The 17,003-nt window shown below is 44.6% G+C and overlaps 1 protein-coding gene across 3 annotated transcripts; it reads right to left on the bottom strand.

The window, feature by feature from the left end:
* Positions 1-2,135: 2,135 nt before the first annotated feature.
* Positions 2,136-15,222, bottom strand: ehd2b (EH-domain containing 2b). Of its 3 annotated transcripts, none has more exons than XM_079514526.1 (8): positions 14,757-15,222; positions 13,085-13,274; positions 12,243-12,473; positions 10,965-11,141; positions 8,930-9,045; positions 6,701-7,113; positions 5,430-5,594; positions 2,136-3,657 (listed from the first exon to the last, which is right to left on the bottom strand). In XM_079514526.1, the coding sequence occupies exons 3-8, from the start codon at positions 12,461-12,463 to the stop codon at positions 3,097-3,099; spliced, it is 1,653 nt and encodes a 550-aa protein (XP_079370652.1). In that variant the 5' UTR covers positions 12,464-12,473; positions 13,085-13,274; positions 14,757-15,222; the 3' UTR covers positions 2,136-3,096. The 3 variants fall into 3 exon arrangements, with proteins under 3 accessions (XP_079370652.1, XP_079370654.1, XP_079370653.1); XM_079514528.1 differs by having other exon boundaries at positions 8,948-9,045; positions 14,757-15,220; XM_079514527.1 differs by lacking the exons at positions 13,085-13,274; positions 14,757-15,222 and having other exon boundaries at positions 12,243-12,490.
* Positions 15,223-17,003: the final 1,781 nt, after the last annotated feature.

Here is a 17,003-nt window from a genome sequence, read left to right as displayed (position 1 = left end):
CTACATATTTTGAGATGGGGGTCCGTGGCCCAATAGAGATAATTCTGGGGGTCCTTGACATGAAAAAGGTTGAGCACCACTGACATAGAAACATGGGTTTTTCAGATATATATTTTAATCGACCTCAGTCCAAAAATTAATACTGTGCAACTGGAATATAAGTGCCTGTAGCTGACCACTAGGTGGGGGCCACACCATAAAGACAATGTACGGTAGGCAATGTAATGTTCTTTAATGGGGGAATGGATTTATGGAAGAGTTCCTTTTCTCTCCACTAGGGGTCAGTCTTTTCAGTCTTCGTTGGGTGTCTTCCACTGCTGGCCTGGGACTTTGTGAGGAATTCCCCACATAAACATGGTGTGACGTACATGGAGACCCCAGTTTAGTTGAGTCACTTACTGTACATTGTTGGGGGGTGTTTGTTATTGCAATGGTGCGGCACTGTAGGTCAGACATCCTTTTATTCACTGTGTGAATGTGGTGCTGCATTGCAATGTAGCATTTTGTACTTGTACAGATAAGCATTTGTTCTTGCTTTTGTGCAACAGCTGAATATGTAAAGCTTCACTGAATGTGTGACTCAGTGAAGATTAATTGTGTTAAGGGTGAACATTCTTTAATTCTGAGGACATTTTATTGACTATCCACTGTCTGTAAAAAATATTGTTAGCACCCATTGGGCAATACATGGGATGGGAAGATGAGTTTGTTTTTAATTAAGAGCAGTTGATATATGAACATTGCTCAGATTCAAATCTGCACCTTCTTTCGCTCTCTCTCCGACTGTGTGTGTGTGTGTGTGTGTGTGTGTGTGTGTGTGTGTGTGTGTGTGTGTGTGTGTGTGTGTGTGTGTGTGTGTGTGTGTGTGTGTGTGTGTGTGTGTGTGTCTCTGTCTGTCTGTCTTTCTTTCTCTCTCCCTCCCCCTCTCTCTCACTCACCCCCTCTGTCTCTCTCCCCTGCATAAACCATAGAACACATAACAGAGGGTGTGGTTTACTTCAGGCCAAGTTCAGGAACACTCCAAATAGGGGGATGTTGTTAACGTCTTTCATAAAGGTACAGTGTCTGGATCCATGCGCCGGAGCGCGAGGGAAACTTCACGGACCCCTAGGAAAGGAGATATTAATAACTCTGGGGCCAGCCCACCACATTCTTCACATGTGAGTCACACACTGTAGAGCAGAGAGCGAGGAAGGAGGGCTACGGGCCTGGATCGACCGCTGTTTCTCATGTGTGTTTCTTTCCATGGAGGAGTGGAACAGAGAGGGGGAGGCAGGGAGGGAAGACCACCCCTCCTTTCACAGAACCTTAAAAGACCCTCATGCATATATAGGATATAACACATAGACTAGACTTCACAGTACAGTACAGTGGAACTTACTACTACTCCACATAGTTTCCCAAGGCGTAATAACACCTTCAGATATGCAGGCTGGTGAGGATATGGAAATGTCTACTGTACTGTGTGTGTGTGTGTGTGTGTGTGTGTGTGTGTGTGTGTGTGTGTGTGTGTGTGTGTGTGTGTGTGTGTGTGTGTGTGTGCGCGCGAGAGATAGAGAGGATCTGTCATTTGCCTCCATTCAGCAAGGCCTATATACTTTTCAAAGTGCAAGTTTGGAAGAAGGAAGAGGATATAGGAATTAAAAGGGACATTTGTACTGTACTACAGTATTATGCGTGCGCGTGTACTTTGACGTACCAAGGTGTCGCTCTGTGAAACTGTGAGAGAGAGAGAGAGAGAGAGAGAAAGGAGGGAAACGGGGGGGGGGGGGGGGGGGGGGGGGGTCATGGAAAATGGTGGTATGAGGCTCTGGCAAGGTTGACTGTGACTCACTGTTTGTCTGATCTGTCACTGAGCGACCGACATGATAGAGAAAAAAACACATTTGTCAAAGAAAAGCCCATAATTTCTTTCAGCCAACTTTAACGACACATGAAATACTTTGGCTTTTGTGTACTATATTGTACCAGCATTGTCTAAAACATAATCAAAATAAGTAACAAAACATTCTCAAGAGCATCAAGTAGGCCTATGCTTAAATGGAGATTGTTTTTTTAGTTTTTAGTTTTCTAGTACTTTACTAACTTATATAATAATATAACCATGACCCAAATAAGTGACACAACAGGCAATACACAGTCACTGAAGTTTTATTTGGTTATTGTGATAAATGCTGATATGGGAACAGTTGGTAAACTGTGTAAGGCTACAGTAGTCAGCAAGATATGAATACATCTTTTATTTTTGGAATTCCATCATTGCATGTGACATTCATTTATACAACAGAGGCATTTATTCCCCTACATACAATACAAACAAGCAATAATTACAAAACACTATAAGGCTGATGCAAAATTAAAACTGAAAAAAATCACAAAATGGTGTGGCGGAAAAAAGCCTTAAGGAAAATCTGTGAGCATTCAAAGGTTGTCAGAGTGGCAGCAGTTTGAGTCGTTTTGAGTCGACCACATAAGCTGAAGCAAGAAAAGAGCGTGTGCATCATTACAGCATCGTTTCTTTCTACTGTACATGTAAAATACATTTAAATGACCAGAGAATCAAGTGGCAATGCATTAACATGTACTGCCAAATATAATACTGTGCCAGTCTGGTCTAAAAGTCATAGTATAGGAATGTTCTGAATCAATGAATACAGAATGCTTTGTCCTGTATCCTTTCAAACATTGTAAATAAAAGCAGTGAATATTTCTAACTCAATAGAGTGTGCCAGCTTTTATTAACTCCGCCCAGCAAACCTTTTTTAAGAGCATTATGAAAGAACATTATGACATATGAATGAAAACTTCAGGAAGCCATTTGGAATATTTTCATTTAGATCTGAATAGTCTGAATAGCTTGCCTAGCCCCTATAGACCACAAAATGCTGATCGAATGTGTTCCATTGTTCAAAATCAAGGGACCACAGAAAACGGTAATGAAACTGGTCAAACTCGGCACACATGGGGGAAGAATGGGAGACGGACAGAAACAGTAGCATGAGTGTACGTTGGGGGGGGGGGGGGGGGGGGGGGGGGATGGGCATTAGTGGAGAGTCTTTCTCACCTTTAGGGGGGGACAGTGTGTCGTGTCGTGTCTTATATGTCAGAACCTTTCTGTCTGCGTTTGGAGGGAGGGATGAGACGGCTGGGGAGCATGGGAGGAAGGCCGTGGCCCTCCAGCTTCACCTCGATCAGGTGACTGGCCAGGGCAAACTCCTCGTCGTCCAGCATGCCGTCGCGGTCCACGTCCGACAGCTTCCAGATGCGTCCGAGCACGGAGTTGGGCAGCCGGGTGCTCACCATCCAGTCCTTGGCCTTGGTGCCGCTCAGCTTGCCCTCGTCGGGCGCCAGGTTGTAGAAGATCTCGTCGTACTTGGGCTTGTCCTTGGTCACCACCCAGTCCTCTCCGTCCGTCTCTCCGTTGGTGGTCTCTCCTCCGTTCTCCATTGCGAAGGGGTCGCCCTCCTGGAAGGGCCCGCCGCGGGTCCCCAGGAAGGCCCCGCCCTGCACGCCGGGCAGATCCCTGTCGTCCAGCTCCTCCTGCCGCAGCAGGGGCATGAGCTGGGCGATGTCGTTGGACAGCAGCTCGTCCAGCGCCGCCATGAGGTTGGGCTTCAGGGTCTTGAACTTGGTGAAGTCGTGGACCATCAGTTGCTCCTTCGATGGCGGAAAACCAGTGCAAAAGAACAACAGACATGTGTCATCCAATACAGTGTTGTTTTTGGCAGCAATTTTTGATTTTAGTTTTAGTCATAGTCTTTTGAATAGTTTTCCTTTAGTTTTAGTCACATTTTAGTCCCCAGGAATGTCTTAGTGTTAGTCTAGTTTTAGTCGACTAAATATCATAAGATTTTAGTCGACTAAATCTACGGCTGATTTAGTCGACTAAATTAGTTTGTATTTTGGCGGGCATTGATGCCGTCGTAATGACTGATTTTACACTTGCTGAAAATAGACGATCTACAAGCTCGTTGTGAGCTTGTAGATCTGCTATTTTCAGTGTTAAGTGTAATATGACTTATACTGGAGCTCTTGTCCACTAGTCCCTTCCTAACATTTTAGTCTGTTTTTTATTTGTTGACATTTAGTTTCCATTTAGTTTTCATCAGTGAAAAAAGGTAGTCGACGAACATTTTTCGTCTTAGTTTTGGTCGACGAAATCAACACTGATCCAATAGGAATGAAACAGAAGATTATTGTATTAATTCCTCCAAATGATATGGGTCATCATCATCATCATCATCATCATCTTTATATGTATACCCTCTTCAATACACAGTTACAGCTCAAGGTACTTTACAAGGAGCACTATCACAGAGAGAACATCACTTCAGTATTATGTTGAATCAAATTAGGACATTAGGTTAATATGTTTTCCATAATGCCAAAGCTACTAAAGTGTGCTAGTGTTTCACTCATTATAACATTCTCCTTCATTCAGCTGAAATCCCATCACTATATTACATTTTAGAGTTGATTCATGTTGCCTAGCAACTAATGTTTCCTGCAGTGACAACAATAGAGCGTCGCAGTCCCGCCCCCTTTCCAGGCCGGCCCAGGAAATGATTCCCAATGCATTTTTCCCATAGACATGAAATGAAATGATTACTATATTTACCCAGGGTATCTGGGCTAAGCTCAAGAACTTGTTTCCAGCCAGGCCCTGCTCATAGAACACATTTCATCGTAGTGGTTCAATGCCTTGTTCAAGGGCACTTCAGCGGTGGTAATTTTAACGTGTCGGACCGCTGATTCGAACTGGCGACCTTCCGGTATCAAGACCGCTCCGCAATCCGTTCGGCCACCGCTGCCACATTTCAAAACGTATTTATTTAAAGACGGTTAGCCTACGCCGCGGACAAAGCCAACTCGAGTCGTGACAAATCATGACAATAAACACAATATTTTGGACCAAACAAATAATTACAAAGAAGAAAAACAACAAAAAGAAGTGTTGTAACCTGCCGTTTTTTTCTCCTTTCTTCTTATTCTTTGTTCAGCCCAAAGAATTGTGTTTGTTGTCATGATTTGTCACGACTCGAGTTGGCTTTGTACGAGGCTTAAAAGGTCTTTAAATAAATACTTTTTGAAAAGTCTGAAATGAACGGGGAATCATTTCCTGGGCCCTGGTAGGGGGCGGGACTGCGACGCTCTATACCTGTGCCATACATACTCTAGTCTCTACTAGTCTGTCATATGATAGAGTAGAAAAAATAGCCAATCTACAAGCTCACACAACACATATGGTGTGACACGTTGTGAGCTTGTAGATCGACTATTTTTGGTGGGCATCATAAGATTAAGTAAAATTTGGCTTAAGACTGTTCATCCAGCTCAATTAAGTATACTATACTAGCCTAATGTATGTACAGGCAATGGAAATCTACAGAAGTACAGCCAAGAACAGCTTATAAAAAGAAAATATTTACCTGCATCTTAGCAGCGTCTGGGAAGTCTCCAGGTGAGATGTGATGTTGTAGCTGGATCTTGGCGAAGATGACTGGTAGCTGGAAGATCAGGTTCTTTTTCTTGTTGTCTTTGCGGAAGACAGAGGGCATCTCCTGCTTCAGGTGGCTGATGATGTGTGCGTGAACCTGATACAGAGGGAACAATCGTGGCAGGTTGCATAATCAACCACAGGGCTTGGGAGAGTTTTTTTTCCAACCTTTTACTCTGGAAAACGGTGTTAAATCAAACTTCATATAAATGATAAAAGATCACACCCGTGTGAACTGAGCGGTGCCGGCTGCTCAACAATTATACCGCTGGCTGCTGGCTGGCTGCTAGTTATACTGCTCAGTGTGAATGGCCCTTTAGGCTGATTAACAGTGAGGGACCCCAATCGAATCTGACCCCAATCAACTGCAGGGGTCAATGGGTCGTACGACCGACCGACAGACAGACAGACAGACAGACAGACAGACAGACAGACAGACAGACAGACAGACAGACAGACAGACAGACAGACAGACAGACAGACAGACAGACAGACAGACAGACAGACAGACAGACAGACAGACAGACAGACAGACAGACAGACAGACAGACAGACAGACAGACAGACAGACAGACAGACAGACAGACAGACAGACAGACAGACAGACAGACAGACAGACAGACAGACAGACAGACAGACAGACAGACAGACAGACAGACAGACAGACAGACAGACAGACAGACAGACAGACAGACAGACAGACAGACAGACAGACAGACAGACAGACAGACAGACAGACAGACAGACAGACAGACAGACAGACAGACAGACAGACAGACAGACAGACAGACAGACAGACAGACAGACAGACAGACAGACAGACAGACAGACAGACAGACAGACAGACAGACAGACAGACAGACAGACAGACAGACAGACAGACAGACAGACAGACAGACAGACAGACAGACAGACAGACAGACAGACAGACAGACAGACAGACAGACAGACAGACAGACAGACAGACAGACAGACAGACAGACAGACAGACAGACAGACAGACAGACAGACAGACAGACAGACAGACAGACAGACAGACAGACAGACAGACAGACAGACAGACAGACAGACAGACAGACAGACAGACAGACAGACAGACAGACAGACAGACAGACAGACAGACAGACAGACAGACAGACAGACAGACAGACAGACAGACAGACAGACAGACAGACAGACAGACTTTTACTCCGAATCACCCACCCGGACCAGGCGTGCCCTTTTGACCAGGTCGTTCAGCTTGCGTAGGGCCGCGTTGCGCGGGAGGTTCTGGATGTCGTTGAACAGGTCCTCCTCCTCCAGCTCGAACAGCTTGCGGTTGTCCGGCACCAGCAGCGGCTCGGACCAGAAGGAGCCGATGTAGACACGCAGCACCTCGGGGGTCCCGAACACTTTCCCCAGGGACCACATGAGGGCGCCGTAGACGCGCATCAGCTGCTGCGTGTCCACCATGTCCGCCTTGTTGAGCACCACGCGGAGCTTGTCCTCGTTGCCCCGGAGCGCGCCGATGGCCTCGGAGAACTCGTCCGATATCTCCAGCTTGTGGGCGTCGAACAGCAGGATGATGCGGTCCACGCGCTCGGCGAACCAGCGCAGCACGGCGGGAAAGTCGTAGCCTGTTCGAGAGATGGACAGCAATGAATGCACATGTAGGCCTATATGGACATACAGTTTATGTATGCACATGGAAGTATAGATGCAGATTGCAGGTACACACACACACACACACACACAGGTAGGTACACACACACACACACACACACACACACACACACACACACACACACACACACACACACACACACACACACACACACACACACACACACACACACACACACACACACACACACACACACACACACACACACACACACACACACACACACACACACAGGCACACACACAGGCTGTCGGTATTGAGCAATTTCTTTTATATGGGTTTATATGTGACAATACCATTGACATCCTATATGAGGCAAAAACGTCAAAATTCCATTATGCTTTAAGTAGCATGTGACATGTCAAATTTGGGCACATTTGGCTATGGCCGTTTTTAGCCCAAGGAGTGTTTTCTGTGACAAACTAATGCTTGAAATGGATTCATAATCATGAAAACCCCCTAGTTTGACATGTCACATGCTACATAAAGCATAATGAAAATGTGAAAATCTTATCTCTATATAGGATGTCAATGGTATGGTCACATATAAACCCCTATTAAAATAATTGCCCAATGCCGACAGCCGGTCAGCAAGTGGATTCATGAATGTATGTATGTATATAGACAATATTTTAGGCCAATACAAAAGACCAAATTTCCCACTTCCCAGTCCGGAAGCCTGTCGGCTGCCGGACTACAGAGAGAGGGGAGGAGGTTAACATACAGTAGACACAAACCCTTCTCAGCTCCTTTGTTTTTCTCTGAACCTCGCTGGACCCCCAGCTCATCAAAAATCCCCGGGCCCCTCTTATCTGCTATTTCACATTCTATCGTATTTACATTCCAGTACCTGAGCCTCTGATCGCGGCCCCCAAACTTGGACATGTTACAACTTTGAACAAAAAAGTTCTTTGACTTTAAAGGAGCATTCAGTGATTTGGAAAAATACCCGGTCCACCCGGTAACAAGATGTGCACATGCACACGCTCTACAGTGGGGGAAGTACAACAGACCAACAGCATGTGCACCAAGGCCCGCCCCACTCGATCATGATTGGAGGAAGGCCCCTCTCATCCTGATTGGATGAAGGCTTTGCCACCCAAAGCCCAAACCGAAACTAGGGTTTTTTGACCCCAGGGGCTCACTGGGGACAGGGAGGAACTCCTTATATGGTCAGCACACTTTATACTAGGGAGGATTATCCAAAAAATAAGAACAAATAAGTGATATTTGAATTAAGTGAAATCACTGAATATACCTTTAAAGTGCAAATGATCTAATATGATACTTCCATACTATAGTATTGTTTGTGTGTGTGCGTGTATGTGTGGGTGTCTATGTGTGGGTGTGTGTGTGCATATCAACATGATTAACACATTTAATGTTGTTAGTTGCTCATGCACAATGACTTAAGTGATAGCAGACCGAACCAAATCAAAAAAGGGGTGGAGGATTTGAAAAAGTTGAAAAACGACTACAGATAAGATGGATGACGACGAGGCATGGCGAGTAGGGTTTAGTCTTGCACTACTTCCAGATGTGCAAGTGGAATTTGGTCCGCTGCTCTTCCTCTGTCTATAATTATTGCTGCTTTGTTTACCTCACCCTGCCCCCGTGCCAAGTGCGTTATTGTGACACGTACAGAACAAGAGGATGTCAGTCCAAATGAGTTAGCCAGGTGTGACAGTAGAGGAGATGATGAGCGTGTGAGTCGAGCTTTTCAGGGATGTGCGTCTCTGCTGGTCCCTCCCCCATGCCCCTCTCCTCACCTTTACCGCCTTTCTCACCTCTGCTCACTCTCTGCTTGGCGCCGGACAGGATGCCTGGTGTGTCGATGATGCTGATGCTCTCCAGAACCTGGTTGGGCAGCTGGGCACACTGGAACCTGGCATCCATTAAAACAAAGAAGAACACTGACTCACAGCAACACACACACACACACATCTTATGACAGCAGTTCTGGAATGATCTCCCGTGGGGTCACCGAGGTCGGATTCGCTCAAATGCTCCATTGAAGCCAAGGGATGGAAGGAATCCTAATCATGTGAAATATGGTTATCTGTTATCAGGCTAGGTAAATGTGTTCCAAGGAGCAGATTGGAAGCTGCCCCCCCCCCCCCCCCCCCCCCCCACCCCACCCCCACCCCTCCTGTTCCACAGCGAGCCTATTGTGTAGAAGCCTTCATCTCATTGCTTCAGGGCTTCCTGGTGGAAAATGGCCACTACTGCCAGAATCAAACAATAAGGGGCACTAATGATGTGTGGCTTAGAACAACAGTGCGTCTTCCTGTGGCTGACGAGCTTAACGAGCCCGCTGGCCTACCGGTTCCCAGAACGGGAAGTCAAAGCAAAGGGAGAGACGCAAACATGATCACAAACACCCCGCAGAGGTGGTGAGGGACTCCCCTGGAAAAAAGCCAAAAAAAAAAAGCAAAAGAATGAAACAAACGAAACAAAAAAAACTGGCGTCAGAGCTTTTTACTGAACCCTTTCTTTCTGTGGAAACCCGTCTAACATGAGCTCAGAGTGTTTCAATAACATTTTGGTCTGTCCTGTTTTGGGACATTACGTGTCCCATTACGGAGACTGGGGCTTCATTGTGAAAGGCATGTGGGGTCTTCCACCGATTTGGTTTACGGATGAATGAAAAAAACATACCCATAGAGAGCTGGCAGTCTAGAGAGTAAACAAAGCTGGTGTGGAAAAGCGCAACATGTGTTACGTTTCTCTTGCACAAAAAAAAAAAAAAAAAACCTACTGCAGTCAGTGGCGTCATCTGTTTGTCTTTGACTTCGAGGGTCCACAGAGCCCTCTGACCTTGCCTTTGAACCGGAGTACATTCTGCGTACATGAGCTTTCATCGCCCCTCTCGGGTGATATCTCGCTCTCTCTGTTTTTCCACAAATAAGGCAAGTGACTCCCTGCTTTGAAATTTGGCACCGAGACTCTAAAATTCCATAGAGCTAAAAAGCTGGCTCTCTCTTTGCCGTTATCTCTCCTTTCCCTGCTCCCCCGCGGGGTGAGCGAGGGATATCAACTCTCACTTTCGGGCTCCTGGCTCCTTGCTTTCATCGTCCTTATGTAGTGGCTCTATCGCTGGATAACTAAACTCAGGGTTCAATTCGCTGGGGGGGATGGGGGGAAATGCATGCCTCTGCTTTCAATATCCCCCTCTCGGGCATTCATTTCTATTGCCAGTGGGGATGTGTTTTAACCCATTTAGGCCTGACGTCGAAATTTAAAAAATGTCTTCATAATCCTGACAGTTTTCTGAAATCCCTTTTTCTATATCAGTGGTTCTCAAACTACTTCATGTCAAGGACCCCAAAAACTATATATGTAATTGCCCGCCGACCCCCATCTGAAAATATGTTGTTCCAGGGACCCCCCAGAAGCAAAGATTTGAGTTAAAAACGTACGTTTGAAAGAATATATGTTCAAAGATGTGCGCCACATTTTCACGATTTTTCAAAAATAGTAGATCTACAAGCTCATAGCTTGCAGCACTCGGTGTCGTGCTACGAGCTTGTAGCTATTTTTCCAACAGCTAAAGGATAACAGAATGCTTAAAACACCAAAAGGAGCTCCCGTACAGAATGGGTTGAATACACACGCAGTTCCTTTTGAGAAATGTAGCCTCCAGCTGTCTGATGTTTTAACATTTCGTTTGCTAATATCACAGTTTCACAATTTTATTACAATGTCCGTTAACAACATTAGAGGTGGCTGGCGTCCCTATTTTGGTTGCTCCAAAGTTCCTCTGCATTTCGTCTGCATCTGCAGCCTCTCTCTCCATGCACTCACCTGTTGAGGAAGGTGTTGCCAAAGGGGTTGAGCTTGCGGAAGGGCTTGTTGGGGTCCACGATGAGGGCGTTGCCGGGGATCACGCCCTCCACTTCCCCGTGCATAATGGCGGTGAAGCAGTCGGTGGTGGGCTCGGGTCCCACCCTGCTCCCAGGTATGTCCTGCTCCAGCAGGTACCTGTCAGCCACAGGCAGTGGGTGGAAAAAGTACTTGAATGTTTTTAAAGTATAAAAGTATCAATACTGCAATGTAGAACTAGTGTCAAGTAAAAAAAATTACTTGAGTAAAAAATACGAAGGTATTGGTGTTGAAATGTACTTAAAGTACAAAAAGTAAAAGTACTCATTGTGCAGAATGTCCCAAGTTCAAAATGTATGAAATAATCCTTTGAAAATGGCCAATGTTTTGTAATAATAATCCAAATCTACAAAGTAACTAGTAACTCAAGTTTTCAAATAAATGACCGGTAGTGGAGTAAAAGTACAATATTTGGATCTAAGATGTAGTGGAGTAGAACTGTAGAAGGAAAAGTATTGGAAATTGGAAATACTCAAGTAAAGTACAATTAACTCTTGTACTTAAGTAAATCAAATGTACTTATTTACTTCCCACCAGTGGTCACAGGAACAGCTAAAGTGCACCATATAAGGACTATACATGTTCTTGTCTAATTCAGGATTCAGCCATATTATATTGCATATAAAGAGGCCATTCTCTGCATGTTTAAACTTTCTCCAAGGTCATTAAAACAAGCACCACAGAACATACCCGAGTAATTGAGTTAGTAAATGGCTAAACATCATTGTGCAGTTAAGACGTTTTTGGCGATTTTCATAGACATAACAAAACCACACACACTGATATTTAGTGTGTCAGGTTACCCATTTCAAGCCAGTTTCAAGTCTCTGCAAGTAGCAGAATCCAATGGCTTCCTTGAAAGACAACTTACTTACAGTACAGTAACTAATGTGTCCATAAGTTCATGCATTTATTTCAACTAGTGATTGATGTTAGCCACGCAGCACTAGGGCTTTCACTTCTAGTGATTTTTACTAGTTTAACTAGGCCTACCTATTATGTAAAAAAATAAAAAATAATAATAGTTGTACATTTAAAAACTGTGTACATTGGTGACTATAACTATAATCTAGCTGATCTTGAGGCCTACAAAAACAGGGGAGAAAAAAAAACAAGTCGACTTGTTGAATAGTCGACTAGTTGCTTAAAGCCCTATACGCAGCACTCAATTTGCTTTAGTAGCCGATTGTAACGTCTTACTTGATGAAGGTGGTCTTTCCGGTGGAGTATTGTCCCACCACCAGGACCATGGGCTTGTTGTCGAAGTCTGCGTCCTCCAGACTCTGGGAGTGGAAGTCATTGAAGCAATAGTACTCCTCTAGAGGCAGGAGCTTCTTGCGGTAGAGGGACTTGAGGCCCTCGGTCACGGTGCGGATCACCTCGGGTGCCTTCTTCACATCTTTCCTCCCCCAGCGCGACATGGTGGACTGGCTATAAAAGAAATGTCACACACTGTCACACAAAAAAAAGGATAAGCTTCTATTCAGAAACTTAATCCATTTAGACCTGAGGCCGATCCTAAAAATGCCTTCTAAATCCTACCTTTTAAGTTTTCTGAAAAACAAAATAATCATATAAATAATGTTGCTATTGTCTCTGTCGGGTGGTGGAATATATATTAAAATAAAACAAATAACAGATCAACAAGCTCAAAACATGCATCGCACCGCATTTCGGGGTTTCGGATCTGCTATTGTTTTACACTTTTGTGAAGCTGTAGTATGATCAAGTAGGGCAATTGATTTACAAAAAACATATAGCAATACTTAAAATGACAGAGGCGTTCCCATCTTGAAAAGGTACAGTATAACAACATGGTGTAACATGTCTAAATGAGTTCTATAGCTCCATAGCGTCATTAAGAGGTTTGTTATTTTGTGGTTCTTTTCTCTAGAACCAAATGTGTCCATGTGGAATCTCTCGGGGGCCATAAACAGTCTCACACTAATGAGCCATAGGATATTTTCAGAACCTTACAGAAACATGTTTATATTGTATGTAGAGGTCATCCGCACTGTAAGTCATCGGTGTCTGAGTTGTACCTTAAGTCTCCGGTCCTGCGTTTCCTGCTGCTGAATCTTCGAGGGCCTTCAGATGTTTCCTGTGTTTATGTGACCGTCGCTCACTCGTCCCTGCGGCCCACAAACTCAAAGCGCTGAAAGCGGACGACGGGGCCTTGGATCCGACGACTAGGCTTTTTTACCTTTTGATGGTCGTCTGACTCTGCGACGACTTCAGAAAGCAGAAAGAAAACAACACGCAGTCATGAATACCGCCCCCCCCCAAAAAAAGGTCAAAGTGTATTACCACTCTTCGTGCAGTCTGTGGAGCAAGGTACACTAACAGAGTACAGTTGAGAGGTCTGCTATAGGACCTGGAGGTGGATGACGTGGAATATGGGGGAAGCCTTTAGCCCACCAGGAGACTGTGGGGCATTTGTCAGAGTGAATGTGCTTGGAAAAAGCTGGTGTTTCGTGGTGGAAAACACGCCCAACCCAGCAGCGTTCCCATTTGCAAAGGCAAAGCTCATTTCCCTACATTGAAATGAGTAAGATATTCCCATCGAGGTTCTTGTCAGTCGAATGATTAATGAACAAAGCCTTATCAATTCACAGTTACATTCATGTCGAGGACTAAGCATCGCGCCACACACACACACACACACCAAGTTTACACTTGCACAGACACATCCTTTTTGATGACTTTTGTCTGCACCTTTGTCAAGCCCACATGCAACATCAAGGTATTTTCAAAGACATTGTACTCAGCTGGTACACACCTCATCCACACTCATGTGCACCCCCCACGTCTCTGTCCCCATAAAGAAGGTTCTATTCCAAATTAAGGTGAGTGGACTACTACCCAATCTCTTGTATTCTTTATTACAGTTTGAAGATATATGTTCCAAGACATCACAGCTCAGAGATCAGGAACACAACAATGTATGCTATGCACTCATGTGTAGAAAGCATGAGTCTACTCTAAATCCCCTTTCTCAAATGAGAGATGAAAAAGGCCAAACGGTGCCCGGGGGAAACAACAAACCCTAGCCTGTCACAAGACCAGTGAGCAAATTATGTCTTGTCAAAATGGCGAACTAGACTTCAAGACTACAAGAGAACTTTCTAAATGAGTCCGCCATTACAGAGTGGGTATGTCTTAATATTAGTCATACTGTAGGGAGTTTTATCACAGGCTGTGTGTGTGTGTGTGTGTGTGTGTGTGTGTGTGTGTGCGTGCGCGCGCGCGCATGCACATGCGTGCGCGTGTGTGTGTGTGTGTGCATGTGCGTGTGTATGCGTGTCTGAATGGTTTGGATTAGGCTCCAGGAGCCACTCTGGAAAGTTTAAAAGATGATGGAAAATGCCTTGTGGGTTTCTGCACCACAGCTGCAACAGAGTTTTCTGAGAGAAAGCTACGAGCCTAGTTTGCAATGTCTTTTAGACAGTATCCAATAATCCAAAAACAGGAATCAACCAAAAAAAAGATAAGAATGTGTATCTAAATCTAAATGCAGCAATCTACCATAAAAGATATAATTTGTGTTTGAAACAAATATGTCATCAATGCTTTGTTTTTTGTTCTCTTAAGTTGACAGTATCACAATCTTTACTTAATTTTTAGTAGCCCCTAAAAATACATTTCAGCTCAAATCTAAAACACAAAAGGGCCATCATAGCCACATAAACGTAAATGTAAAATAAAGATATTTACCAAGTTACGAAGGAGATGGCATGTAGAGTATATCTTCCAGCACCTTTGACACGTTTCTCCCTCTTGCCTTCTGGAGTTTGGAAAAACGTCTGACTCGATGAGAGGGGGGGGGGGGGGGAAGTGTCTTGGCAGAGCTGCTGCTGCTACATGTATGGGCTGCGCTTTTTATCATCAAATAGGAGCCTTAGAGCAGCTGTGTCAATGCAGCTAAATGACTGCGGACGCGTATCCAGGGAATTAATGTATTTCAGATGAGCTCCCACTTTTGGCAAAGGTCCCCGTCGGTCACAGAACAAACACAAACGCACACACACTCTGAAACTAACTTTACTCTCACTCTTTGCCTCCCTGCCTCTCTAAATGCACCTCCTCTTCCAGAGATGCCAGGCATCTACAGGGACAACACCAAACCTCTCCCACTCTGGGCAGGGATGAGCCAAAGTATGGGCACAGAGGGTGTGGATTGTGTGTGTGTGCGTGTGAGAGACTGGGGGAGAGAGAGCGGGGGGGGGGTCTAAATAAATAATTTGGGTGGGTGGAGTCAATCTTTCTAATCTACAGTGGTGGACAAAGTACTCAACTACAGTACTTGAGTCAATGTATAGATAACTCCTTGTCAGATATGACTCAACTAGTCATGCTTGTCACATTTGCAGTTAAAGTACTCGAGTAGGCGCCTACTCAAAATCACAAGTAATCTAAAGTACAGTTTGCTTTTTAAAAATACTTAAGTATTCAAAAGTATAAATTACAAAATATATTTTCTTTTTTTATTAATGCATTAATGTGTTAACATTTTGACGTTCAAAATATATTTTAAAAAAAAAATGAAAATTGCAGATCTACAAGCTCACGACTAACACATCGCCTCGCAATGGATTGTGAGTTTGTTATCATCCACCGGTGTTTTCCTACGACGACATAATCCCCACAAACACGTGTGCCGCGTTGTTGCACATACCGACGTAGTCAACACAGTAAACACAATCTCATAGTGCATTGTTCAACATTGTGGATACATTCACCATGACGGTTTTCCACGGCATTATTTTCAGTGGCGTGCACAGACATTTAGAGGGGCAGGTGCTCAAGTTAAAAAAAAGGGCACCTTGTGCAGCGCGTGGAACCGGCCGGTTGCCTTAATCTATTTTGGGCGGGAACCCCTTTTGGTGTTAGCATTATGTTACGCTTTAGCTATTGAAAAATAGCAGATCTACAAGCTCATAGCGCGCCACCGAGTGGCGCGCTACGAGCTTGTAGGTCTGCTATTTTTGAAAAAAAAAAAAAAGAAAAAAAACGTTTTTCTTTTTTTTTCAAAAGGGCACATTGCCAAAAGGGCAGGGGGGACACTAAGGGCTCTAGCACCCCCTAGTGTCTATCTGTGCACGCCACTGATTATTTTAAATAAAGTGCTAACAGCTTACTGTAACATCCCAACTTCCACAGATCTTTTCCTCTCATCACTCTTTGCTCCTCCCAAACCCTGTGAACCCCTCTAGGCATGCCTAGAGCTTGATCCAGCTGGGCCTTTCCACTTCCACACACACCACCTGCTGGCTATTCGCTACAACAGAACAACTCATTTGCCATGCCATGGTGGCCCAAGTAATCTACATCAGAACAACTCATTTTGCCATGCCATGGTGGCCCAAGTAATCTCTACATCAGAACAACTCATTTTGCCATGCCATGGTGGCCCAAGTAATCTCTCCAGAACAACTCATTTTGCCATTCCATGGTGGCCCAAGTAATCTCTCCAGAACAACTCATTTTGCCATTCCATGGTGGCCCAAGTAATCTCTCCAGAACAACTCCTTTTGCCATGCCATGGTGGCCCAAGTAATCTCTCAACACAAGGGTTCCCAGAGGATCCAGTCTATTCTCCACTTTGTTCCAAAACAACACGGCTCGACAAATACCGGGTGGATTGCCATGGAATTTGCTGTACTCCTATGTGCTCCCCAGAAGATGGCCCCTACCAATTTAAGTAACCCAATGGCCTTTTCTTTATAGCGCCAGTCCAAATAAAACATAATGCCCTCAGGAAGGATGTATGCTATCAATCTTGATGACAGCAAGTCACACCATGACCTATAATCTAGCCCAGGGTGTGATCTACCAGTAGATCACAAAGGCTGTGCAGGTAGATCACATGACATGCCCCTAAAGAGTATTTCATAAAATACAAAAAAACGATAAAAAAAAGACATTTCTCCCCCTCTATTTCCCATTCCAAGTGCATTTGTC

The sequence above is a fragment of the Electrona antarctica genome (assembly GCF_951216825.1).
Source record: "Electrona antarctica genome assembly, chromosome: 11".
Lineage (NCBI taxonomy): Eukaryota > Metazoa > Chordata > Actinopteri > Myctophiformes > Myctophidae > Electrona > Electrona antarctica.
The sequence above is the reverse complement of the archived record's forward strand: the minus strand, read 5'-3'. Positions and strand labels throughout refer to the sequence as shown.

Bases quoted from the DNA above. Each gene is read 5' to 3' on its own strand.
- ehd2b (XM_079514526.1), bottom strand. From the start codon at position 12,463: ATGTCGCGCTGGGGGAGGAAAGATGTGAAGAAGGCACCCGAGGTGATC. The intron at 11,142-12,242 runs GTAAGACGTTAC...TGTGGCTGACAG, and splicing joins GGAAAGACCACCTTCATCAA to GTACCTGCTGGAGCAGGACA. The intron at 7,114-8,929 runs GTGAGGAGAGGG...TCTCTCGAACAG, and splicing joins AGGTGAGAAAGGCGGTAAAG to GCTACGACTTTCCCGCCGTG.